The 24,642-nt window shown below is 42.0% G+C and overlaps 2 protein-coding genes across 2 annotated transcripts; one reads left to right on the forward strand and one right to left on the reverse strand.

Annotated features, from left to right (window-relative positions):
• Window positions 1–834: 834 nt before the first annotated feature.
• On the reverse strand, window positions 835–11,289 carry lrrc75ba (leucine rich repeat containing 75Ba). The gene is made up of 4 exons (XM_034118413.1): window positions 10,696–11,289; window positions 7,836–7,964; window positions 6,838–6,950; window positions 835–1,745 (listed from the first exon to the last, which is right to left on the reverse strand). The coding sequence occupies exons 1-4, from the start codon at window positions 10,978–10,980 to the stop codon at window positions 1,154–1,156; spliced, it is 1,119 nt and encodes a 372-aa protein (XP_033974304.1). The 5' UTR covers window positions 10,981–11,289; the 3' UTR covers window positions 835–1,153.
• A 7,033-nt stretch (window positions 11,290–18,322) lies between these two features.
• Window positions 18,323–24,417, forward strand: ggt1a (gamma-glutamyltransferase 1a). The gene is made up of 12 exons (XM_034118499.1): window positions 18,323–18,501; window positions 18,612–18,742; window positions 18,828–18,917; window positions 19,203–19,395; window positions 19,758–19,918; window positions 20,081–20,230; window positions 20,684–20,820; window positions 21,393–21,580; window positions 21,754–21,881; window positions 22,815–22,927; window positions 23,010–23,123; window positions 23,807–24,417. The coding sequence occupies exons 1-12, from the start codon at window positions 18,329–18,331 to the stop codon at window positions 23,951–23,953; spliced, it is 1,725 nt and encodes a 574-aa protein (XP_033974390.1). The 5' UTR covers window positions 18,323–18,328; the 3' UTR covers window positions 23,954–24,417.
• Window positions 24,418–24,642: the final 225 nt, after the last annotated feature.

The following is a 24,642-nucleotide window of genomic DNA, read 5'->3' on the forward strand; positions in this document are numbered from 1 at the left end:
CTACTGTAGACAGACTATAACCGATATTTAACAGTCATGCTTGTGTCTCATAAGAAACGCAGAGCCACTGAAGTACGGTTTCAATAAATGGAAATGACTACATATTTGAAGAGACAAACGGCAGTAGGACCAACTGCACTGCTCAAACTAGCTGGCCCACATAAACACTTGGCTGTGGTGTCATAAACGCACTGAAAACACTGTGGTGATAGCTACATCAGCTCAGTAAGACCAATATCAGCATTTAGGCTAGTACAAAAACAAGCAGTGACAGCTATCCATTGTTGAGTCCTACCTGTTGTCTTCTAAGATTGCTTTGTTCACCAAAAGTGCACAAAAATAGCCCGTGTAAACACAAGAGAACCATGTTTTGTGCCCTCATTTACATCTACACAAGGGCTGCGTGGGTATTCACAAGTGGACATTTGGAAAGGGGGGGAATACGCGAAAAGTCTTGACATAGCAGTTTTGCTGGCGTCACGTGACGGGTCGTCGGCTGTATAGTCTGTTGAACTTGTGTCATAGCTTTTGTTGAGAGATTAACAGAGAACACACAATGTGGAGCTAGGCTCTGCCTGCCAGAGATAGCCTCAGTCCTGGTAGAGAACCCACAGGGACCCTCTGTTTCCAAACTAACTCCAGCTCCACTTTTAGCCACCGCCGGGATGCTGCTCATCCATACAACCAACTGAACTAAATCTCCTTGGGATTGGCTCCTCAGAGAGAACGAGAGAAAGAGAGAGGGAGAGAGAGGGAGAGAGAGGGAGAGAGAGAGAGAGAGAGAGAGAGAGAGAGAGAGAGAGAGAGAGAGAGAGAGAGAGAGAGAGAGAGAGAGAGAGAGAGAGAGCACCGCTTCATTAACTCTTCCAGCCCCCCTCCAATGAAACCGCACCTCGTTCCCAAGAGCACCATCCACCAACACAGTAAGTCCACCGTCATCACTTTCTTCTTGTGTGCGTTAACTCAGAGATGGTTAGGGATAGCCTGGTAGCCGTGTCGGGACAAGAAGTTCACAATGTGGGCACATGTCGCCCTCGTGCCTCGAAGGGTGACAGGGCTCGTGGTGTGAGGGCAATAGGGCAAAGGAGGTAACAGAGTGCTGTGGGACGCATTTCGACCCCCGTTGAAAGAGCCTCGAAGTGGGAAAGCCCGATCACCTCTCACAGTAGTGGATGGTGAAGTCTTTGGAGAGCTGCTTTTCCCCTAAACTCCACTGCTCCAGCTCAAATTTGTCATCCTCGTCTTCCTCTTCCACCTCCTCCTCCTCCTCCTCGTAGTGGCTGGGCTCCTCGATGGAGGTCTCCAGGTGGTAACAGTAGGGTTGCCCCTCTGTGTACTCGTAGATAGTCGGTAGGCTGCTCTTGAGGCTGCAGCGCCGACGCAACGCCACCAGCAGCGGCTGCGGCATGGTGAAAATATCCACGTTGTTGCCGAGGTCGATCCAGGCCAGGCTGGAGAACATCTTGGGGTCTTTGAGCATCTCTGTGAGGTCTTTGAGGATGACCAGGGTGAGGCGGTTACCGTTCAGAGCCAGGGTGCTGAGTTTGGGCAGCACGGCGAGCAGAGGCAGGAGAATCTTCAGGTTGTCGTCCTGGAGGTCGGTGAAGCTGATGTCCACAGCCACCACGCTGTCTCGGTTGTTTTGGAGGTAGAAGAAGACTTGGCGGACGTCGCGTGTGGACAGGGGGATGCCTGACAGGTCGACACAGTCCCCGGAGAGCTTTTTCTGCAGGGTTGTCTTGAGACTGTTAGTGATAAAGAAGAAAAAAAAGAGTTGGATTACTTAGATGGAAATACAGAAACTAGTTTAGGTAATGGCTGGAGGCAGAAAGAATGTAACTGGGGAACTATACTCCCTGGTTTGATGTTGTGTTTCCTGTGCTGTATAAAGAAGGGGTGACAGGGCCGGCATGGAGCGGAAGGCTGACATAGAGACTCCAGCATGGGGATTTACTTGTGTAAACAGAAGAGCCAAAACATCCGAATGAGCCAACAGCTTGAGCCCAAAACTCTGACGGCCGGGAGCACAGAGCTCCTTACAGCACAGGGCCAGGACAGAGTGCTGCTTCAAAGATAAACTATAATGTGTTTTAAAGAAAGATTAAACTTGAATTGAAGATACTTGGCCTGTTTATTTATAAGGCTGGAAAGGAACGTTTTGGAAATGCGTTCTTAGGATTATGCTTTTATCTCCAGCAAAGAAGCCATGGTTGCTATAATGCATTTTTCAAAGCTACTGAGAAAAACCTGAAGAAAACATTTGGTGAAATTTGGGGGAAAATATGTTTTGTTTGTATCTGAAGTGCAGGTGCAAGAAGTATTTCCCTAATATAGTGTTTGAATGCTTTTCCTTTTTTTATCTTGCTTGCTTGAAATATGTTTTTTTCCAGGTGCAATTGTTGCTAAAACCTTTAAAGGGCAAAGGTTTCTCCTATAAGGCTGTTTTATTTTATTTCAGATGACTTTATTGTCCACTAGATTTGCATATCATTGAAATGTGTCTTTGGATTTGCATTTGAGACAACACACACATGAAACACAACAACACACGACAAGTATGCATCTTAAAATAACTTTGTGTGACCAAGTTGCATTAATAAATGTGCTGAGTGTATTGTTTTTTCCGCTGGCATGTTGGTCCATCAACATCAAGTACAGTGCTTGAACTTTAAACAATAAATACATACATTTTCAATTAAAATAAGGGGTGGTGTTGGTTTCAGAAAGTCCTTAAACCAACCTTCTTGGTAGTATATGGAGGTTATTTATAAAGAAAATGACAATAAAAGAAGCATTATTCTATATGTAGGTAGGGAGTAATATGTGCAAGACATCTGTTTGTTTTGGCTCTTACATAACACACCTTTGAAACCATAAAGCTCTTCAGGATATCGTGTAATACAAGCAGGATTTGAGGCTCAATGTGAACACAATTGATACCTTTCTGTAGTTATCTCTTCACATTGCTGCTGAAAGGATGTGTGCATTATTTACACACTTCTTTGCCCTTTTGTTTCCAGTCAGCCACTCTCCTGTCCACGAGAGAATGCAATATGTCTAACTTGAGCTGTTTCTGAAGAGGCCTGTAACACTGATTCAGTGTCAGAATGAATTATAACATCCTACGGCGCCCAGTGACTTACTGTGACATTCATCACGGTGCCTGGCACTTGTCATGTTTTAGAGTGTTTTTTGGGACTGAAAATGGATGTGCCCGGAGCGGCATTTACTGCTTCATTTGAGAAGTAGTTGATGGGTTGATGAGAAGAGGCTTTGGAGCATTAGTAATTGCAAAACAGGAAAAAAAACGAGTATAAAACCCACTCATGAAGCCAGACAATGAGGGAGTTTAATCATCGGTTGAGCACAAACTCTATGAGATCAAGACATTTATCTGCCGTATCTTTTTCAAAGTCTTGTGAGCCCCAGTTCTCCCACTCTCTATTGTCTGCCCTCTTTATATGACAAATCCCTCATTTTCTCCAGAGTAACAAAAGTCCTAATGGCCGCTAAGGCTCCTCTGCAGGTGTGAATAGGTTTTGATCACACAACTCCTTCCTTTGTCAGACAGACTCAGCCTTCGGAGCTCAGGAAAAAATGGATGTCTGAGTCGTCCTCTCCGCAAGCCTCTTTCATCCTTCCTCCAGATTAATGTGACAGAAAACAAAGGTGTCGCTGATAACTTCCAGCAGACAGCTTTCTGTCGTCTCCATGCCCTCGAGAACACTGTCACTAGGGTTCAGTTTAAATGACAGAACTTGTTTGGAGGTAAGCGATTCAAAGAGATTAAAAAAGCAATCATTCAGAGGTGTGCTTTTTCTCGACTAGGAACAAATCACTTTCGTCACATGTTGCCTAGAAGATGTCCAAAGCAGCAGGCAGAAAGAAATAATCCCTATATGCACCACAGTATTGAATTGATGCATTTCCTTTGTTTTTTGAACAAACCTAACCTTTTCCAGCTTATAAAAAATACAAATAAATAATTGAAGCTAGCCTTAGCCAAAAAATGGCTCTAATGTTAGTCAATAGTGGTGGTTCATCAATTTAGATGCACAATCAAGTCTAATATATAACAATTAATTATCTGTTAAGTAATCAATTCAATTGACATTGTATAAAGAAGCTTTCTGTTAATTACCACTTAAAGAGTGATGAAGCACACCTCGTCCCTCATCAGTCTCCGTGTGTCATTGATTTAATATAATGAGGCAGCATTCGAATTCAGTCTGCGTAAATGGAAACGCTGTTCATATTTATTAACTTTAATATTCATGTCTGGAGGGTTAGCTGATGCTATAACTGAGATGAGGTGAATTGCTATTTATAAAAAGGAGAAAATAATGTTTAAAATCTGTTTAACAGTACATGTTAATAAGAGGCATTTGTTAAAAAAAAAAAGTATTTAAACTTTGAAGTATTTCACAGGAGTTCATTTTCTCCTCGCTCTCCCTCTGGCTATTTTTGAATTGCTCTTCCGTTTTGTTTTCTGCAGAGTCATTTACAGTTTGGCTTTGTTCTATAATTCATACCGGCCCCCTGATGGCTGAAACTGCACAGAGAGACACAAGATGAGCAGCCGAATCACATCTGCTCACTGACATTTCATTTATATTTTCAATTCTGATGCATTATATTCGCAAGACGATAAAGGAGCAGGCAATAGTGACACACTCAGACACACACTACGGCATTGTCCTTCACGGTGCGGGAATCCACAGCTAACAGTCCATATCAATAAAAGCATATCCTGCACAAAGATACTACCCCCCAATTCTTTTAGTTTGATGGATGTTTTGGTCAAAAACCCAAGCTGAGGAGCTGCTTTGCCCTTTCTGTATCTTATTGTGTATTTTCCTGGCATACTGAAGCTGAATCACTCAGTAAAAATGACTGATGGGTCCCTTGGCAATCTTTAACAGGTGTACTATGCTACAATGCACAATGTAATGTTTCATGGTGAATATGAGATCAGGTGTAAAAACAGAAATGTTATGATGCTGGCAATGAAGATAAGTGATGTGAAAACTAAAAAGCCAGCGGCAGCAGAATGGTAGTTTCTGTTCTTTCTGAGCATTAAGGTAACAAAGGAACAGAGTGAATGAGAGGTCAAACAAGGCTGATGGAACAGGAAGATTGCGGTGTGAAAATTGAAAGAAAAAGGTCACAAAAGTGTTTTACGCTCACACGAAATTACCCGTAAGGTTGGAGCGCCTTTGCAGCATTTTTTAGGTCACTGCTTCTATCAAGCTGGTGGTCAAGATCTTATTGAATGTGAAAAAAAAGGAAGAAAAACATTTCTAGCAAAAGCAAAATAAACTAGTTAGATAGATTAAAAGGATTATTGCGATTCAGACAATAATTCAGTGTGGCATTTCAGTCAGAAATGTGTGTACAGCAATTAGACAGACCGGTGTGCAGGGCTAATGCTGGATAATGAAGGGATCAACAATCCGGTGGCATTAAAATGGACTGAGCCCTCTCTGTTTCCCCTGGGTACAGAGAGACCTCTCAGAGGTGAGATTGCTGCATTTTTGCACAGATGAGGGCAGTTTGCCTGCAGCTGAACAAAGAAGCAAGTTAAAGAGAAGTAAAATCCACCCTGAACAATGTCTATAACGTTCCTTTATTTTGAATTTGGACACTTTTATTCTTATTTGATGAGGGACTACATCATAATATTGGGAAATACACTTAACTTCTCTAATGCAGAAAGTTAGATGAAAAGATGGATGCTACTCTCATGTCTCATTAAATAATTACCTATCTGCTTTTATAAAAGACAATACAAAAAAGCATCTTGAGAAATTGAGTTGTCTATCCAAAGAAAGTGTCAGCCTGCCCTTGACTCGTGTCTTTGTATCTGACAGGCATTTGTGTGTGAACACAGCAGCAGACGAAGCTGTCGGGCTCACAGCATCTACTGTATTCATATTCTGTTTTAAGGGTGGATTTTTTGTATGAATGATTAATGTTGCTTCTGCTGTCTCAGTCAGTGTCAGGCAGTCTCTCTCTCTCTGCAGCTTTAGGAAAACAACACCATGACTAAGTAAAAAAAAAGAAGCTCCTTTTCTGGGAATTTAACGATCAAATGTTTCTGCACATTTTTCGGAGATACTGTCAGATAAATCTTGTGTATTTCCTTTTCTGGGGCGCATTAAACGTCCACGAGCACAACAAAGCCCTGCCTGTGCAGCTCCACGGTGAAGTGTCTGATCCTTCGAATACGTCTTTTCCCTTTCCTCTGATACTGCGTGTTGATACCTCTGACTGACTCATAATGAACCTGTCTCATCTCACTGTGTTCCCATTGTCGCCGTCTCAATGCTGGGGTTATTTTCACCCTCGGAAAATGAATTCATTATTTGCAGAGTCTAGCCGGCTGTTGAATAAGCAATTACATGAGCAATAATTACTGTAGGGCTTATGAAGAGGATTACTAATAAACACCTGAGCACACAAAAAATCCTATTTGTACACAAGCCAATTCTCTATTCATCATTTGCACATCAAAAGCAATTCAGTCTTTCATCAACACGATGTATTATAACATTATTACATCCCTGCTTTTCTTCAGCGAGCAGATGGACAGATTTGTAGCTGTGCCGCTTTTGGAGAGAGAGAAGGCAGTAAAAAACGCTAACACGAACCTCGGCACTTAAAAGAGAAAGATGATTGACAGCTGTGGTTACTACGGAGATCCCATCAGGTCAGCCTGTGGTTAGCGCCGTCCTAGCTCAATGTCAGCTACAAAGATGGAAATCTCTACAGCCCTGCTCTCTGTGGTGCGGAGCTGCAGATTTATTACAGACTGGACTTCAGGACAGAAGGGCTTACCAGGCCTGGGATTTCCGTCTGGACATGCTCTGCCTCAGCCACTTTGAGTGTGGGGTCAGGTGGTAGATCAGCTGTCTGCAAATCTTATCTGAAGACTTTATGGTGTCTGCATCCTGTAGCACAGAGCAGAGAGATCATATTAATAATGACAAGCAGGACCAAAAGTAGTGACGCAGCAGATTTCTATAACAGATTTTCTGCCTGTGTGTTGCAAGAGAAATTATCATCTCACATTATCTTGGCTTTAAGTTTCCTACATCTTATAACATGTACCAACTTTATCAACAGTGTAGGATATTTGTTATCATTTGTGATGCCTTGAGCTACTCCTGAACAAAACACAATTAGGCTGCTTTGCTGGAGCAAGAAAATCTAATCACATGCAGTGTGCATCGGTGGGGAAAAACACAGGAAGTGCACAGGAGAGGTGAGATGCAACGCAGTCACCGGGAAACACTTGAAATTTCAGTTTATTAGCCATGTTGTGGCTGCTGGGGGCCATGAACTTAATTTAAAAAGAATCCAGTATTCACGGATGAGCTATGACTTCCTTCCGTAAAACCCAGCATATTTATTTAGTTAAAGCTATTTCATTTGATTCCTTTTCCTTATGTAAATATAGCAAATATTAAGTAGTAAGTAAATCCATTTTAATTGGGTTTTAGATCTCAAGACATACAGTAGTTACATGAAATTGCATTGAAAGAAAATGTAACCACTATACAAATCTAGGATTCATATTAAAAACCGCTTTTCCTATTTCTACAGCTCATAAGAAGCACATGTCTGAAGGATTTCTTTCATCCGTCTGTTGAAACTTGAGTCGATGACATCCTCAGATTGGATTTCCATTGATCTTGAGAACTTACTACTTAACAAAAGGAAACCATAATTGGATTATTTTCAGGAGAATGCTTTTGCAGAATACTAACATCAAACTGGATCTCAGTGGATATTCGCTGCATGGTTTAAAGAAAGGAGGAGTAAAGCAAGCTCACCTTCTTAGGACATTGCATCTCTCGAGCCAGGCTGAGCAGCAGCTCGTGTGAGATGGGGTCCACCAGGTTGAGGAAGGCCGCATTTTTGTATAAGATGTCATTGAGCGAGGTGCCTTCCAAACCAAGATCCTAGCAAAGCAGACAAGATGGGATGTATCACAATCACACCAAAATGGAATTATAAACAAAAACATTGTGCTATAATTTCAATCAGCTATCTAAACATGTGACTTTCGGCCTGAGGGAAAAAAATGCATTAGTGTTGGAAGCAGGGCACAGCTGTGTCAAGGGCAATGTGAAGTGGAAATGGAAAGATAAAAGAAGTGTTTTGTTTTAAATATTCATTACAAACGAGAGGAGATTTGTCATCTACTGAAGGAAAGTGAGATCTGGAGGGTGTCGCAGGAAAAGCTGTGTTTTGGCACAGTATATTGGCACTAAGCCACACGTTTCCAGGCATGCCACAGCACGTACAGTCTGCAGAAACACACAACTCCTTGAAAACCTTGTAGATTTTGGTTATTTGTGATGTCAGCTCCAGAAATATGCCTGACTTACTATGAGATGAGGATATCCTTTTATAAAAGCCATCAAGAAGAAACATCTAAAATGCATGAAATTCAGTACCGTATGTTATTTTTTAACACAAATATATTTCTCTAAACACATCCCATTTATTTTTCTTGGTTTATAATCCTTTTTACTTCATAGGAATATGGCATTGGCACAATTTGATGTAAGATGTTGAGTGAATGTGATTATATCTGCAAAGAGGTCAAAACAGACAGTTATCATGTAAGCTTACTCATAATTATGAGGAATCCAAAAGGCTATGGAATAATAAATAGAAATCACATCAGCTGGAATAAAAAATAAATGTCAGATGACCTTTTAAATGCGGTGAGACAACTGTGTGTACTGAAATGCAAAAACACACTTCATCAACACATCCACCATCCAGGTCTTACGAGGGAAACTATATGCGGAGCTCTTGTACAGCCATGCACCTTTAATGAGAGAAGTAAACCACATACTGTGTGCACACACCTGCACACGCACACATTTCCTTTCTCTCCGACACAATCGGCATTGATTGTAATAGACAGTTTGAGTGGGAGGCTGACAGCTTCACATTACTGGCTCCCCTCCTAACAAGGGCAACAGTAAACACAGACGGAACCCAAGCTGCTTCTGCCCTTCTGAAAAACAAGGTTTAAAAATATCTCCCCTCTGAGTTTAGACACGATCAATTGTAATGTGTGAGCACAGCGTGAAGCCATGAATCCTTCCCATATCTGCAGCAGACCTCAGATCTTTTTCACATCTAGAGCAGGGCTCACTGTTGCACTCGCCAATTAAATCTGCCACAAACTCCTTTTGAATTCACAGAACAACATCTTTCAGATATCTGCCTGCAATGCTGCAAGTATATATAAAGGCTTATATAATGAAAGTGTAGCTCATTTAGAGCACATATCCCCTGTGACATGGCTGTCATGAAGCCTATAGGCCGACCAGGTTATCTCCTCGCCTTGATTAAGGACGTTCCACTCTCTCCTGTGTCATGGCTTCACAGTAATTAACGTTGGATTTGCTGACAGCTAAAAGAAAGAGGGGGCCTTGAGGGTAGGCAAACACATTAGATTTCCAAGGCTGCTGCTACATCTTCCATGCACCTACATATTGTTTTTAATGATATCCCACAGCAGGTGAGAAAAGCCTTTGAAAACAGGCCTTTGATTGAGATGTAACATCCTTTATTCAGGAGCTGGACTTAACATATTCCTGGTCATGACAACAACAATACCTGCTTGTTAGTATTGTCACGGCCAAGTGAAGACTGCATCTTATTTACTGCAACAAAAGCTTTTTGAAAAACAATAAAAACAGCTTTGTTGTTTTTGGCATTTGGGGTGTATATGTTTTCATCAGCTAAGAAGCAAAATAAATCGTTAGCAATCCGTGGTTTCCACAGGTTATCACATCACCACAGAGGTGTGCACAACACAGACTTCAATAAAGCGGTGTACATTTTCATTTCTCTGACCTTTTTTTTATAGAGTTAATAATTATTATTTTGGGGAAGAATAATATTGTGTATCCTGAAACACAGGACTCCAGGGCTCACATTATTGTTAATGCTTGAGCACAGGCCATTACAGAGAGACACATTAGGAGTGGAGAGGGATGGAGAGGGCAGGTTGCTCTAATGGGAGCAGGAGAAACAGCCTGAGGGGAGGCGAGACTGTCCGTATGCATGAAATATGGACATATGTAGGGAGGCTTGTGAAGAGGAGGGGGATGGTTACATTTGTGTGTGTAGAATCTATATCCATATATTACCATAACTCATCCAAAGAAAATGACATTTGGAATAATGTAATGACACTGTGTGACCATTTCCTCTTTTATAGTGTTAGTAGTTCTGTCAAATGAAATGTCAACACGGAGCACGTCCACACACAGTGAGAGTGTGTGGTGGGTCACAGCTGTCTGAAAACAAACGTGTCACTGGTTCAATGCTCTGCCAGTGGCCTACTTTCATACAGAAATGCTTCTGTCCATTAAGTGGAAGAAGTACAGTACAGTAGGCTCACCTGGAGGTGGGGTGAGGTTTTAGGTCAGATGTCAGGGGTTCAGAGGGGGTTAAGCACCTGTGGCACTACAAGATTCAGAGGAAATCACGACAGTGCATTCAAAACACACAAGCAGCTCCTGCTTGTTCTCCATCTGTTGCTCTGGGATGTTTTCAGGATGTATGGCTGTGTGCGCATCAAAGCAGGCTGAAAGCAGTAGTGCAGAATGTAAACAGGTCTGACTTTCCTGCACTCAGGCCGGGCAACGTGCAGTTTCCACTTACCTTCCTCAGTAATTTGAGCACGTCAGTTGCCTGCTCTATCCTGCGGTCACGGAGCAGCTTCTGGATCTCTTTGATCCACGCCACACGCCTGATGTACGGGCTGTGGTTGGTCCTCCGCAGCATCCCGGGCAGTTTGTCTGATTTCAGCATCAGTGCAAACAGAAAGTCCCCCCCGCCGCCTCGGCTGACCCTGTCGCTCTCTCCGGTGCTTTCCTGAAGCTTGCGTCTCTTTTTGGAGAAATTCTCATTGTCCAGGCTGCTCTGCCTGCTCAGTCTGGAACCCATGGTGTTGTTGTCGCTACAGATGCAGGCGGTGTGTGTCGCAGCTCAGACGATATTACAAAGAGGACAAACCCATGATCAGCCTCTGTGTTTGGATGGTAGAAAACAGCGTCGTGTTGTCTGGCGCTGCGTAGCTGTCTGGATCCGGTGCACACACTATCCCTCGACAGTCTAATGTATCACTTCTCTCTCCCATGCAACCGCTACACTATTTTTTTATTTGTACCTCCACCGCGGGCTATCCGTGCGCCTGGCTCAGATGCTGAGGATGCTCCGGTTTCTTCATCCTCCGGCCGTGCCTACTTCACACTGCTGTTTAGATTTCAGCAACGTGGAGCGTCCGACCAATCGCATCATCTGGTGCCCACTACACTATGCGTCTCTCCTCCCAGTCTTGAAATAACCCCTCAGCTACACGAATCTAAAATAAAGAATTAATTTGAGTGAAAATGTGATCATGCATTTAATTTACAATCTGATAAACCATGATGTGAAGTGCCAAGAAGTCCTCGAAATAATTAGAAATACAAAACAGTCAGAATGAGTTTGAGTCTTGAGGTTGTTTGATAGGAACAATTAGCGTTTTACTCCAGTTGATCAAGTGTGCATTGCCATTGGCCTTGTGCACATATTAATTATTTCTTTTGCTGGCAATCCTGTTGTCAGCCATTGCACCAGCTGTAAGATGCACCTGTCAGAACTCTACTAAATCAACGTTTTTCTCCGAGCAGCATTCATGTATGTTAATCTCACATGAATCAGTATCAAAAAGATCTTTGTGATTGATAGAGGACCCTTGTAAAACAACAGAATACTGTGGTCAGGGGCCTACAGCTGGCTCTTGTCTTTGCACCTCCCATTACTCTTCATGCTTTACCAGAATAAAAAAGTATGTGTAAAAGCACACCTACACCTGCAGCGTTTCTTCTTCATGGGACCCAATCTTATTAGGATGAGGTTTGTGGTTGTCATGGAGTGATTTTTTTCATTTATTTGAAGGTCCCATTATCTCGTCTTTAGGAATTTTGTCCTGATTTGACTTAAACCCGATCTAGGCGTTTAGTGGAGCAGGGCGGTTGATGCTGTCTAATAAATATTATCCCTGGCTGCCCTATATCCTCCCCGGACACGGCCTGCTTATCTTCCTAGAGGTTGTACTAATGATTGTCATGGCGCCTTTAATTCAATGTGCAACCCAATATATCAGCCCCATGCTACTAATTTGTTTGTCAAAGCTTTGACTCTCCAAGCAATGCTGAAAAAATAACTAATTTAGCAACACATGCTAAACATAATTGTCTTTCCTGCTTTATGCATTCTGTCAAACATTTTTTATGATCTATAACCACTGGATAGTGTAAAGTATCTGGCGTTTTTGAGATGCTTAAGGGGGTGCACCGCTTTTACAGATGCACTACTCAGTGCATTACTGAGTCTGTAAAAAAAGCTCTAAAAAAATCCTGTAGTTCTGGAGGGAGAAAACATAACCCCGAAAATGTCGACAGGGTTATCTTGGCTTCAGTTTAAAGCCTTTTATCAGAAAACCTGTGCTACAAACTAGAGGTTTGCCTTGGGGTTTAAAAACAAATGTAGACATTTAGGAGGAAACATGATTTGATGAAAGATGTTATTAAGTTGTATTATAGGAGCTTAATAATTCACCCTTATTGGAGATTAACTAAACTAGAGACTCAGGTAAGAATATTACAATTTTGACCTTTCTAGAACCAAAATGACAACAGCAGAAACTAAAATAAAATGTTCATGGCCTTTCAAATCATGCAGAACATCAAAAGGAAAGCAGATGCAATTAGGGTGTAAAACAATGTCGCACTAAATAATGATCTGATCTCAACAATCATGTGCAAACAACTTGAATTTGAAGGGTTCACATGCAAACAAGTTTGAGGTACCATTGGGATATAAGATATGTTTTTCACAACCATATATCTAAAAATAAATCTGTCCTTCACTGCTAAGAAAAATATGCTGAATTTCCATCTTGTAGTTCATACACAGTCTGTGACTCCCTATAATCAAAGAAGTGCACCTACCATTAACAACACATGACATCACCTCCTTTTCCAACGTTGGCCATCTCTCCACTGTATGTGTTTCTGAATGCTGCGTTTCACCTGTCACTGAGGAACAACAGCAGCATGTGATTTGATTTGCTGAGTACAATCCTTCTCCTTTATTGTGAGAAAATAATGTGAAGGAGGCCTGGTGGGTAGGACTGCATCCCTCCTAGCAAAGTCTAAATGAAACCTCTAGCTGAGGGACAGACATATGAACAAGCTCCAGCTGATATTTCATAAAGCAACCCTCTTGCAGTGACAGTGACGTGCGCACAAAGGCTGAAGGAAGGCTTTTGTGATCTGCAATAGACAGATATGTAATTGCTGTCTTCCGCTATGAATCAGGTCTGTCCATTAGATAAACTCTCGTCCTTGGGGCGGCTCTGAACCTGGAAGATCCAGAACAGGATAGTAGTGATTAGATTTGTACACAGCAGCAGCCCACAGGCTCCTTTGACAGTGCTTTTTAGGAGTGGGCCACAGGAGTGCACACAGGATTAGCTGAGGCAGCACAGAAGGGTATGTGCTATTGAGAAGCTCCTGTCTCTGCCAGTTAGCTTGGACCTGCGCTGCCGGGAGAAGGCTCAGGCATCTCAATTGCTCTGAGGACGCCTGCAGAATAAGCCAAATAGACTGTGACACGGCCACTGAGCATGGCAACGCCGGCGGAGCCAATCACACACAGCCCTGAGTCGGGATGAAGGCTGCCGGCATCTGTAAACGAATCACTCTCACCTTCATTTTGGCGTAGCCTGCCAGATAGATATCAGAGTGAAATGGAAGTTATAGGCGATTGGAAGAAAAACTCAAGATTTTCACTTCAAAGTGAGGAAAGGGAGGCATCTTTAATTTGAAAAAGGGTGACATCTGTTTTGTTTGTTTATTATCAATGTAACCCCTTATACCCTAAAACACACAATACCTTATTGCGTCATTGCTTGTGTACCCATGTACATGTATAAGTTACAGAAGAAAGCTTTCATGGCCTTCCCTTTACCCTCCAATACCCAATCTTCCTCCATACTTTCTCTCCAGGTCCTCTATAACTTTCTATCTGCATGTTTTTCTGTCTATACATTTCATAAACATGTGCAAATAAAGCACATGCTTATTATCCATTGTGACACGTGATCTCAGATGACACATCATGTTCACATCATCACCAATGAGTGAAGCTGGTCATGGTAAACACCCTGTCATTACCGTTGACACACACTTAGTTAGCCAACTCTTTCTTCTCCCTTCTTTTTCACCAATAGTCTCCAGCGAAGGTAAGTCCACCTCCGGTTCTCCCTTTCTGACAAAAAAATATGATTGTTGTTTTTTGGGCTTTATGTTTTTTGATTTGGTTTGTCTGACTGGTTGTCAGCAGTACTGGCCCAATTGTCTTTTATCATGGTGAAAGGGTGTAGCATTGGCTAAAGAAGAACCCATTACATTTAGCTGGATATACAAATCGTAGACCGCACCACAGCATTGAGACTGCTCTTGCTAAGGTCTTCTATGACATCCACTTAAACACTGACAGTGGCAGAATCTCAGTGATAGTATTATTAAATCTTAGCGCTGCATTTGACACTGTTGACCACAACACATTACTAGAGAGACTGGAAAACCGGGTGGGACCTTCTGGAACACTTTTAAACTGGTTTGAATCCTACTTAAAGGACAGGAAAAAAGTTGTTTCTATAAGTAACTAAACATCTGAGAGGACACATGTGGGGTTCCTCAAAGCTCCATCCTGGGGCCTCTTCTCTTTAACATCTACATGCCTCCACTGGCTCATATAATGGAAAACAACAAATTAAGTTAACGGCTATGCAAAGGACACACACATTTACAAACATTTACAATTATTGGTCCAATTCAAGCACCTAGAAGATGTTAGAAAGCCCACGCGTTTACGGCCCGTCCACACGGCGGTGTGCGTTGAAGCTTCAATGCTTCTGCCCATTCACTTTGAATGGGGTGACGTCACGCTTTGCCGAACTGCATTGTGGGAGCGTTGCTTCGCTTTGCTCGCTTCAAAAGTTGAGCAATGTTCAACTTTTGAAGCTTCGGCGGAAGCGTCAGCCAATCAAATCATATGCCAGAACAAGCTCTAGCCAATCAAACCGTGTGCTTGTGTGTCCGGGGCGGGAGATTCATGTGATTGGTTGTTGGTCGAGCTTCAGACAAGCTCACCGGCAAGCTTCAACGCACGCCGCCGTGTGGACGCTGCGTTACATTGTAAGCTGATAAGTCTGTTTGTTGATGTTATATGTTTCAATCATTAATGCGCGCAGTGATTTGGTCCGTTACATGCGAGTGATGTCAACGGTGAAGCCGTGCCTGCGTGCCGGCAATATGTTTACTTTCGGTTTTGTTTGTAACGGTGGATAAATACCGTGAACAACCCGTTACACGACATCAGCAAGACCTTGAAGGAGCTGTCTGGGCTACATCGCTGGCGCCAAGGCCCTGAGTTCTCGGTCACTCCAAGGACCAATGGCCGACCAGCCCTTCAGCCGATCCAGAACTAGAGGACAGCGAATTTAAGAAGTCAGCTTTCTGTGGACACGTGACTGTCAGCCCATCTGTTTGACTCCCTGATATCAACTACTTAGTCCCTACATGGGGCGGTCGATCTGAGCTGTAGCTCACCTGATGAAGCCTCCTACTAACTACATCAAATCAGAGAATCTCCTTCTACAGCAGGCGCAGTTGGAGTCATTCGCATACAGTATGAGGTCAAAGCCCTAAGGTCTGATCATTCCCTACCAACCAACAGTCGTTTGGGCTCTCTGTCTATTGAGTATGATAGGGAGACAAGACTTATCAGAGCTGGAGGGAGATTGCGAAGAGCTGAGCGGCTGAAGTCAGATTCCATTCATCCGTCTGGTTAGATCCCAAACATCCTTTGACTAAGCTTATCATCCAGGACTTCAATGAGATGCTCCTTCATCCTGGCCCAGAGAGGGTGCTGGGTGAACTGCGTCACAGGTTTTAGATCCTGCGGGGAGGGAAGCAATCAAGAGGTATCAGAACACCTGCATGCAGTGCCAGCCACGCCTTCAGTACCCAAGATGGCAGACTTTCCTTCGGCTTGTCGACGTCTGTGTAAGACACCTTTTTACTCAAGCGGCGTCGACTGTTTTGGTCCCTTCCCTGTTAAGATTAGAAGGCCGACAGAGAAGCGATGGGGCATACTCTACAAATGCCTGCACTTTCTAGACCTCCTAGAAAGTCTTGACGCCAACGCCTTTCTGATGTCTCGTCGGCGCTTCATTGTCAAAAGAGGCAAACTCTTTGAGCTCCTATCTGACAAACTTCATTTGGGGAGCCAGGGAGCAGATCTTGTTTTGCTTTAATACACCGAGTTCTCCCGTGATGTTGCTCTCAGAGTTGTACTACAGGGGCAGACGGTGAGCAAAACTGTGCTCCAGACTGTACTTACAGAAGATGGAGGGCATTCTGAATGCCAAGCCTCTTGGCTATGTATCTCCAGACATAGCAGATCCAGATTCTATCACTCCTAATATTCAGCTGATGAGACGTTACGACTCATCACTTCCTCAGCATAGGTTTTCTTTCGTTTTTGTTGTGATGGTGGATAATAAGACAACGGTGCTTTTTCGTTCCGTTTTCTCTCGCCGTTTACTTGATTTACTGCTGTTAATAGCTGTGCGTAAAGGCACAAGGGTGAAATTGTTTATTTGTCCAATTGTCAACTTCAACGTGTTGTTGGGTAGTAATCAGTGGCGGCTGGTGGAAAATATTTTTTGTGGGGCTATGGTGACCAAACCATACTAGGGGGGTCCGGAAGAAAATCTTGAGAAATGACCCCTTAAATTATGACTTCTGGTGATGTTAGCCACACAATCTTCAGTGTGGTTAGCTATGAATCTTCCAAAACTTCCAAATACCTTGTCCTGGACATAGTTTCTACAGTATAAACTGTGCAACAGTACAGTCGGTCCACACAAACTGCAGAACGCTGGTGCTTTGGGAACACTCAAATGATGATGTGTGTGTGCGTGTGCGTGCGTGTGCGTGTGTGCGTGCGTGCGTGTGCGTGCGTGCGTGCGTGTGGCGCAGTGGGTAGAGCCTTGGTGTTGGGATCAGGGGGTCACAGGTTCAAACCCCACTGCAGTCGGCATGTCGTTGTGTCCCTGGGCAAGACACTTCATCCTAAATTGCTCATGTGGGGATTGCCCACAGTATTGAGTATGTAAGTCGCTTTGGATAAAAGCGTCTAGTATCATGTAATGTAATGTGTGTGTGTGTGTGTGTGTGTGTGTGTGTGTGTGTGTGTGTGTGTCATACTTGCCAATGCCAAGACTCCCGATTTCATTGCCCTCTCCCGGTTTCCTCCCGGGGTCATATTTCTCCCGCATTTCTCCCGATTTCTGACAAAATAAGATTTACTCACGACTGTTTCCACTCGGACTTTAATACAGCTACACCATTGTTTGATTTCCATGGTAGCGCGTCTCTTTAGCAGCGCGCGCAACTCAAAGTCTGAGAGGGTGAGGAAGAAAACTGAACAAGAATCGACAACTCGACCCTCTGCTCACTCCTTTCCTGTAAGATACAGGTCCAGCCCACACATATGCTCCATGGTGCTACAGGCATTGCCCTTACAACTACAATAAGCATGTAAATGTTAATCTACAGCTCCGGCGATCCACTAGCACCCGGAGTCTCCACCTGCAGACGCAGCCATCCTTACTTACTTATCAGTAACTTTAGACATCGTAACACAATTTTAAACAAGATTTTATTGTAGATTATACATTTTACTGATACCAACTATATAATATTTACCTTGTTCATTAAAAAAAAAATATATATATATATATATTTTTTTAATATATTCTTTTATTTATTTTTAATTTTTAATGACAATCAAATATGTGGGAAGAGGGGGGGCGGCGCCCCTAGCGCCCCTATGGGCCGTCCGCCACTGGTAGTAATGTTAATAGCTATGGCAGTAGGCAGTATTCATTCGACCCCACAGTCTTTTATTTTTATTTATTTTCTGGACTTTTTAATGACTGTTTTAAATGTATTTAATGTCATTTTATAATGTGTCTGTCACACCATATCGCAATGCTTTTAATGATTTCATATTTTTGTATATGTTGTAAAGCATTTTGAATTACCTTGTGTTGAACTGTATTGTATACACTTGGCCTGCCTTGTCTTCCTCGCCTTGCATTATATGTTAATTTTGCAGAAGAGGTCAACAGTTTAGATTCTGAGAAATTCTGTTTGATTTCCTGAGCAGGAAAATGGTTGGGAAGTCCCTGATTGCTGGTCTGGTGGTCCTTGTGGTGGCCGCAGTGAGCCTGTTCCTGGGGGTGTTCATGGGCCTGGGGAAGAAAAACACTCCCCCTCCCCAGGACCACTTCTACTCAAAGGCTGCTGTGGCTGCTGATGCTGGAAAGTGTTCAGAAGTAGGAAGGTACAGCGATTCAGACTTTTGTTTTCCAACTGTGACACAGCGGTATACTGTGTATCTACATGTCTATAGGTGAGTCCATGCTTCTACTAAGTGTATTCTTGTGTTTGCAGGGACATTTTGAAGAAGAATGGGTCAGCCGTGGATGCTTCTATCGCAGCCTTGCTTTGTGTCGGTCTTCTGAATGCTCACAGCATGGGCATCGGAGGAGGGCTATTTTTTGTCATCTATGACGCTGCCACAGGTAAGTGTGCATTATTAGTCCAAAAAAAAACAGTTAACTGAGAAGAAACACAATCTGCTATTTGTCCTAATCTTCTGCTCAACAGGAAAGGTAGAAACCATTGATGCAAGGGAAACGGCCCCCATGAACGCCACAGAAGACATGTTTGGCAACAACACAAAGCTTTCCCGTACAGGTACTAGCCTGAAGCTGTTTTGAGTATTTCCTAGGCAGAGAGCTTTTTCATCTACTATTACATGACTCTAACGTTGTATCAGATAGACTAAGAGAGATTCATATTTGAGTTTCCAACTTATCCATCAACTTATGTTCCTTCATGCTTAACAACCTTTCTATATCTTCCCTTGAACATGCTTCTGGTTACAGAGTTGTTTCTATTCTGGTCTACCAGTCTGACAGTTGACTGAAAAAAATACCTTTTAAAAAGTAAAATAGTGGTGCTGCTGTTTCTACATGACAGGTGGATTGTCCATAGCAATTCCTGGGGAGATCCGTGGTTACGAGATGGCCCACAAGAGGCATGGCAGGCTGCCATGGAAGGACCTGTTTGAGCCAAGCATTGCCTTGGCTCGAGATGGCTTTCCTATTGGAAAAGCTTTGGCTCATGCTATCTCCAAGAGCAAAGACTCCATTGAAGGAGACGCCAACATGTGGTGAGGGGGAAACATCATCAATGGTAGATTAACGTTTAATGGAGCAACTTGTATCAATCTATTCATTTAATTCTCTGTAAAAAAACTATATGCAGGATTTCCAAAATCTTGGCAAATTCTGTGTAGGAAACTTGTTTGTTTCTTGAAAAATGTGACTATTATGGAGACAATTGTCTATAGTGATATACATACAGTGCTTGGTGCAGTCCTAGGTAGAGAGGTAGAGGGGTGCATTGTCTGTTTGCCAGTGTGGCTTTTGTATGCTACCCCTTGGGGTTGCCAAAGCCGGACATTTAAACATTTCTATCGACAAAACACAAAAACTTAACTGGTTTTCTTCTTTCTCTTTTATCATCTTCCAGTGAGGTGTTTTGTGATTCTCAAAAAAACATACTGAAGGAAAACGACATTGTTAGATTTCCAAAGCTGGCCGAGACGTACCAAAGAATAGCAGAGGAGGGGCCTGACGTGTTTTATAACGGGTCAATGGCACAGATCATCGTCGAGGACATCCAGGCAGCAGGTGTTAAGTTAATTCTTGTTTATTTTTGTGTTTATAGATACATTCAACCTATTTATCAGTTCTTACACTGTAAGACTTGGAAATTGGAAATACCACAATTACTGTCATTTGAGCATTATTCCTTAGTTTAATTTCACTCTGACACTTATGTGCTTGTTCTAGGAGGCATTATCACCCTGGAGGATTTGTTGGAGTACCAGCCTGTGCTCAATGAGAATCCTCTCAAGCTGAACGTGGGGGAATACACCATGCATGTCCCAGACGCCCCCTCCAGTGGCCCTGTGCTGGCACTCATACTCAACATAGTGGAGGGTGAGGAGCTTGGCCAAGTACTTGTTCAGCCATGTAGAAGAAAGGATGTCAGGTTTCCTCAGGTCGTCCCTGGGAATGTTTCTCCGCCTCTTTTGGAAGCAGAACACAGAGCTACGACTCTGTTCTGTTTGCCAAATTTAATTCACCATCAACACCCAATCTGTTCAGGCAGAGCATCTTTAGTTATGCCTTAAATAAAGAGTGGCATCATTAATTTCCAATTGGGGAAATATTTAATGTGTTCATAAATGAATCTGTAGGAACATGTTCCCATATTTGTATTGCTTTTCTGTTATTCAAATTAAGAGTTCCCAGTTTTAATGACCTGCCACTGACACTGACTGAAATGAATTTTTAGCATAATGATACAGAGGACTCAATAACTGATTAAGCAAAGATAATGTGATTCTTTATCAAATGCAGAAACGTTTTTTCCTCATATTATTTTTGCAGGGTACAACTTCACAGGCACAAGTGTGTCTACAGCTGAGAAAAAGACTCTGACGTACCATCGAATCGTAGAGGCTTTTCGTTTTGCTTATGCCAAGAGGAGCAGACTCGGGGACCCACGTTATCTAAATATTACCGATGTAAGCCTTTTTTTGTATTATTGTTACATGTCATAGATTTATTTTGGAGCTTTTTGGCTTCACAGTTGAATTGTACTTGCCACTGTGCAGTTTGGTCGGGGGCAGTATGTGCATTTGTTATCAGATTCAGAAATACTTTATTGATCTCCTGGGGGAAATTGGGTCAAGTTATAATGGCTTCATTTAAAAATAAGAATATATATATATAAACAAAGCGAAGTTATGAGAACATTAGAAATTAGAATTAAATATGAAAAGATTTGTGCATTGTATTAAAAATAGAACAAAAGAAAAGACGTATGTGTAACAATATAAAAATAATGCTGAAAATGGGATTGCCTAATGTTTAAAATGCAAGTCCAGTAGGATTAAAGATAATGCTTGAAATTAATTAATAGTATTAATAAATAATTTTAGCTAGAGTAATTTCAAAGTTGATTATATTTTCTTCTTCAAGTGATTACAGTTACTATTACTGTTTTGTAACTCTGCTGTTGTTCACCATTTAGGATTTTTCAATCAAACTCTCAGGGAACTGCTGCTCTGAGACAGACTTGTTTTTCTCTCCTCAGCTCATCCTAAACATGACCTCAGACTACTTTGCTGATGGCATTAGAAGTAAAATTACAGACGACACCACCCACCCAGACAGCTACTATGAGCCGGACTACTTTGTCCCAGACGACCACGGGACGGCTCACCTGTCGGTCATAGCTGAGGATGGCAGCGCTGTGGCGGCCACCAGCACCATTAATTTATAGTACGAAGTTTTCAGAGAAGCACATTTGGGTGCATTGGATAGTGCAGTAATACATCTAATGGATTATTATTACTCCTCCTGAAATTGCCTGTCAGAAAGAAAACACTTCAATTGATTATCATCTGTGAAATGTTTGTGTTAATAACTATTTAAAAGCTGTTTTATTTCTCCAGCTTTGGTTCCAAAGTCATGTCGAGATCAACTGGAATCATTTTCAACGATGAAATGGACGACTTCAGTTCGCCACACATGACCAACGGGTTTGGGATCCCTCCATCACCAAACAACTTCATTCAACCAGGTGTGGCTGGACTGAGTTATCACACTTGTTTTACACCAATCAATGGTTTAGGCTAAAACTTCTACACCATCTTCGTTGATGGATAGAAGTCTTAAAAACAAAAAGAATGTTCACAACCACAAAAGGTTGACTCTTTCTCTGTTGGGGATGAAGCAGAGTTGATGCTTTCACCAGCCTTTTTATTGTTCCTGGATTTGTCAGTGTCACGAACACTGATAGCTTAAGCTCACTATCAGCCTCCTCTTCTTACACTTTAAAGCATAAGCCAATTCCAACTGTGTGACACTGCTGATACAACTTAACATTTTTTTTTTTGGTCAAATTCTTGTGGCTGTTTTAAGCTTTCAAAATTGACTTTATTAATTATTAAATATATTAATAATTCAATCAATGGTAAATCCAAGGTGAATGGTAAAAAGTGAATATGTAATGGTGTAAAATAGTCTAAACACTATAATAATAATATAATATAATAACCTTTTAGCATTGAGAGGTTTGAAAGAAAAGTAGCCTGCTGCATCTCCTTTTGGATCTGTTTTCAGGCTTAGAAAATCTCGCCTTTGAGGGTAACTTTGACCAATCACAGGTCACTTTTGAAATACAATAAACTCAATAAAACTTGTGTCAACATCGGCAAAGCATGTTATAGATTGAGAGAAAATGTTAGTTATAGTTTTTACTTCTGTTAATTGTTAACCAAAGGCTCCAGGCTGAGGCTATGTGGCTAGCTTGAGCCTCAAATTACAACATGTCATCGTAAAAGGCTTCACAGACCCATTTGTTTGCAATGAAACAAATAACTAGTACTTTCACATTTGACAGTGCTTGTCTGATGGGAGGGGCTGTATTTTGTGTGTGTTTGTTTTGCATTTTCCCCAAAACTTCCAACCCCAGCTTTAAGCAGTTGTAGCCCTATTTTTCTATCTGTTGCAGGCAAAAGGCCGCTGTCTTCCATGTGTCCTACTATCATCTTCGACAAAGAAAACAAAGTCAAAATGGTTGTAGGAGCGTCTGGTGGTACAAAAATCACCACAGCCACTGCATTAGTAAGTCTGATTAATTCACACGCCATCCAGCAGACACACAGTCAGTTAATTGACATTTTAAAATGTTTTCTGACTGAAACAGGTCATCCTGAATTCCTTGTTCTTCAACTATGACCTAAAGAAAGCTGTGAACGAACCGCGCGTTCACAATCAGCTCAACCCAAATATGACAGTCGTGGAGCAGGGCTTTGAAAAGGTGGGTTTTGTGTGGAGACATTTAATGCAAAATAACATCTGGAAAACTGCTAAAAGGGCCAGGACACCCTCAGTTGAAATGTGCAGTATTTTATTTAGCATACCACTGTTTTTTTTTTTGGAGTGATTTATTAACGTACAGGTAAACTTGAAACCTACATAAAACATGACTAGGTAGTGATTTGGCTTTAGTTTCTGAAATTGTATTCAAACATCGCAATGCAAAAACAATCCGTTCACCCATCAGTATTTGCTAACAATTGCTAATAAGCACTAGAAAACAAAGCAGGGGAAGTTAGGAATGTATTGCTTCTGCAGGTATTTGACCTATTGATGGTGCTGGATGAATTCAATATATCCTCTGGTAACCATGAATGTCTGCAAATTCTAAGCCATGTTGCTAACATCCTTCTGGGGGTAAGACGTTTGTCAGTTGTAGTTTGATAAAAACAAAATAATAAAACAAGGACTGTGGGTAATCTCAGGTAGCCAGGTCGAGATTTCTTGAAAGAGACCATAAGGCCAATATCTTAAACACTCTGCAACTCACACCAAAACAATCTGGATTGATAAATAGCATAACAAGAAAGAGGAAAAATTGGTATCTTTGATTTCGGCATGAGCCATCTCTTTAACCCTCTGCACTGTACTCTTTATGTTTGTGTGATGATGATACCATGGCAGAGTGTTCTGGAAGGTCTGGTCCAGAAGAACCACATCACGCAGCTGCTGCCGACTCCAGACTCTGTGGTCCAGGCGGTGGTGCGGCAGGGGGAGCGTCTCTGTGCGGAGTCCGACCCCAGGAAAGGAGGCTATCCAGCGGGATACTGAGCGTGACTTCAGGACCTTCTGTGCTCCTCAAAGACACTCGGACAGAACTTCAACACAAACAGGTGCCTGCACTGGAGACTCAAGCAGTATTTAAGCCATGGAGACACAGCCACCACTTACTCAAACATGGAAAATGACTCGAATTCAAAACCTTTTTTACTCGAACTCAGTAATTCAGCATTTATATTCTTCCTTTTTGGCATCATTTTTTGAGTTTTTAAGTAAAATAAGTGGTAGTTTGACTCTTGGATCACCACTACTGGGAACTGGTGATTTTTTATTCTGCTTTATAAAGTGAACTTTTTTTAAGTATGTCACAGTATTGGACATATTGAAAAAACAACCGAATAAGTATGAATAATTACACAAATAAAATAAATGTTTTTTAGGTAAGAATCTGAGTGGATGTAGGTTGTCAATGTAGTACCTTCATTTTATTGTCTTAGGAAAAAAGCTGTTGTCAATAATTGGGCAATTTGTCTGAGAAAGAGGGGAGTTTGTTATCAACCATCAATTACAAGCTAGAGCTTTACTAAATAAATAAAAACACCTCAGGTTGTTTGCCTGTTTTATCAAAATGTCTACCTAAACTTTTCTTCTGGTGTAAGTTGATCCTGAAAACAAAGAGTATTTAGAAGAAACTGAACGTGTTGTTTTCTACCGTGACTCTCTAATGAAACTATTACTTT

This window comes from Trematomus bernacchii, unplaced genomic scaffold (assembly GCF_902827165.1).
Source record: "Trematomus bernacchii unplaced genomic scaffold, fTreBer1.1, whole genome shotgun sequence".
NCBI classification, from domain to species: domain Eukaryota; kingdom Metazoa; phylum Chordata; class Actinopteri; order Perciformes; family Nototheniidae; genus Trematomus; species Trematomus bernacchii.

Excerpts from the sequence above, each read along its gene's own strand:
- lrrc75ba (XM_034118413.1), bottom strand. The coding sequence starts at position 10,980 with ATGGGTTCCAGACTGAGCAGGCAGAGCAGCCTGGACAATGAGAATTTC. Across the intron at positions 7,965-10,695 it reads TGCTCAAATTACTGAGGAAG|GATCTTGGTTTGGAAGGCAC; the intron begins GTAAGTGGAAAC and ends CTGCTTTGCTAG. Across the intron at positions 1,746-6,837 it reads AGACGGAAATCCCAGGCCTG|TCTCAAGACAACCCTGCAGA; the intron begins GTAAGCCCTTCT and ends TATCACTAACAG.
- ggt1a (XM_034118499.1), top strand. The coding sequence starts at position 18,329 with ATGGTTGGGAAGTCCCTGATTGCTGGTCTGGTGGTCCTTGTGGTGGCC. Across the intron at positions 19,396-19,757 it reads GAAGGAGACGCCAACATGTG|TGAGGTGTTTTGTGATTCTC; the intron begins GTGAGGGGGAAA and ends ATCATCTTCCAG. Across the intron at positions 23,124-23,806 it reads TGGAGCAGGGCTTTGAAAAG|AGTGTTCTGGAAGGTCTGGT; the intron begins GTGGGTTTTGTG and ends ATACCATGGCAG.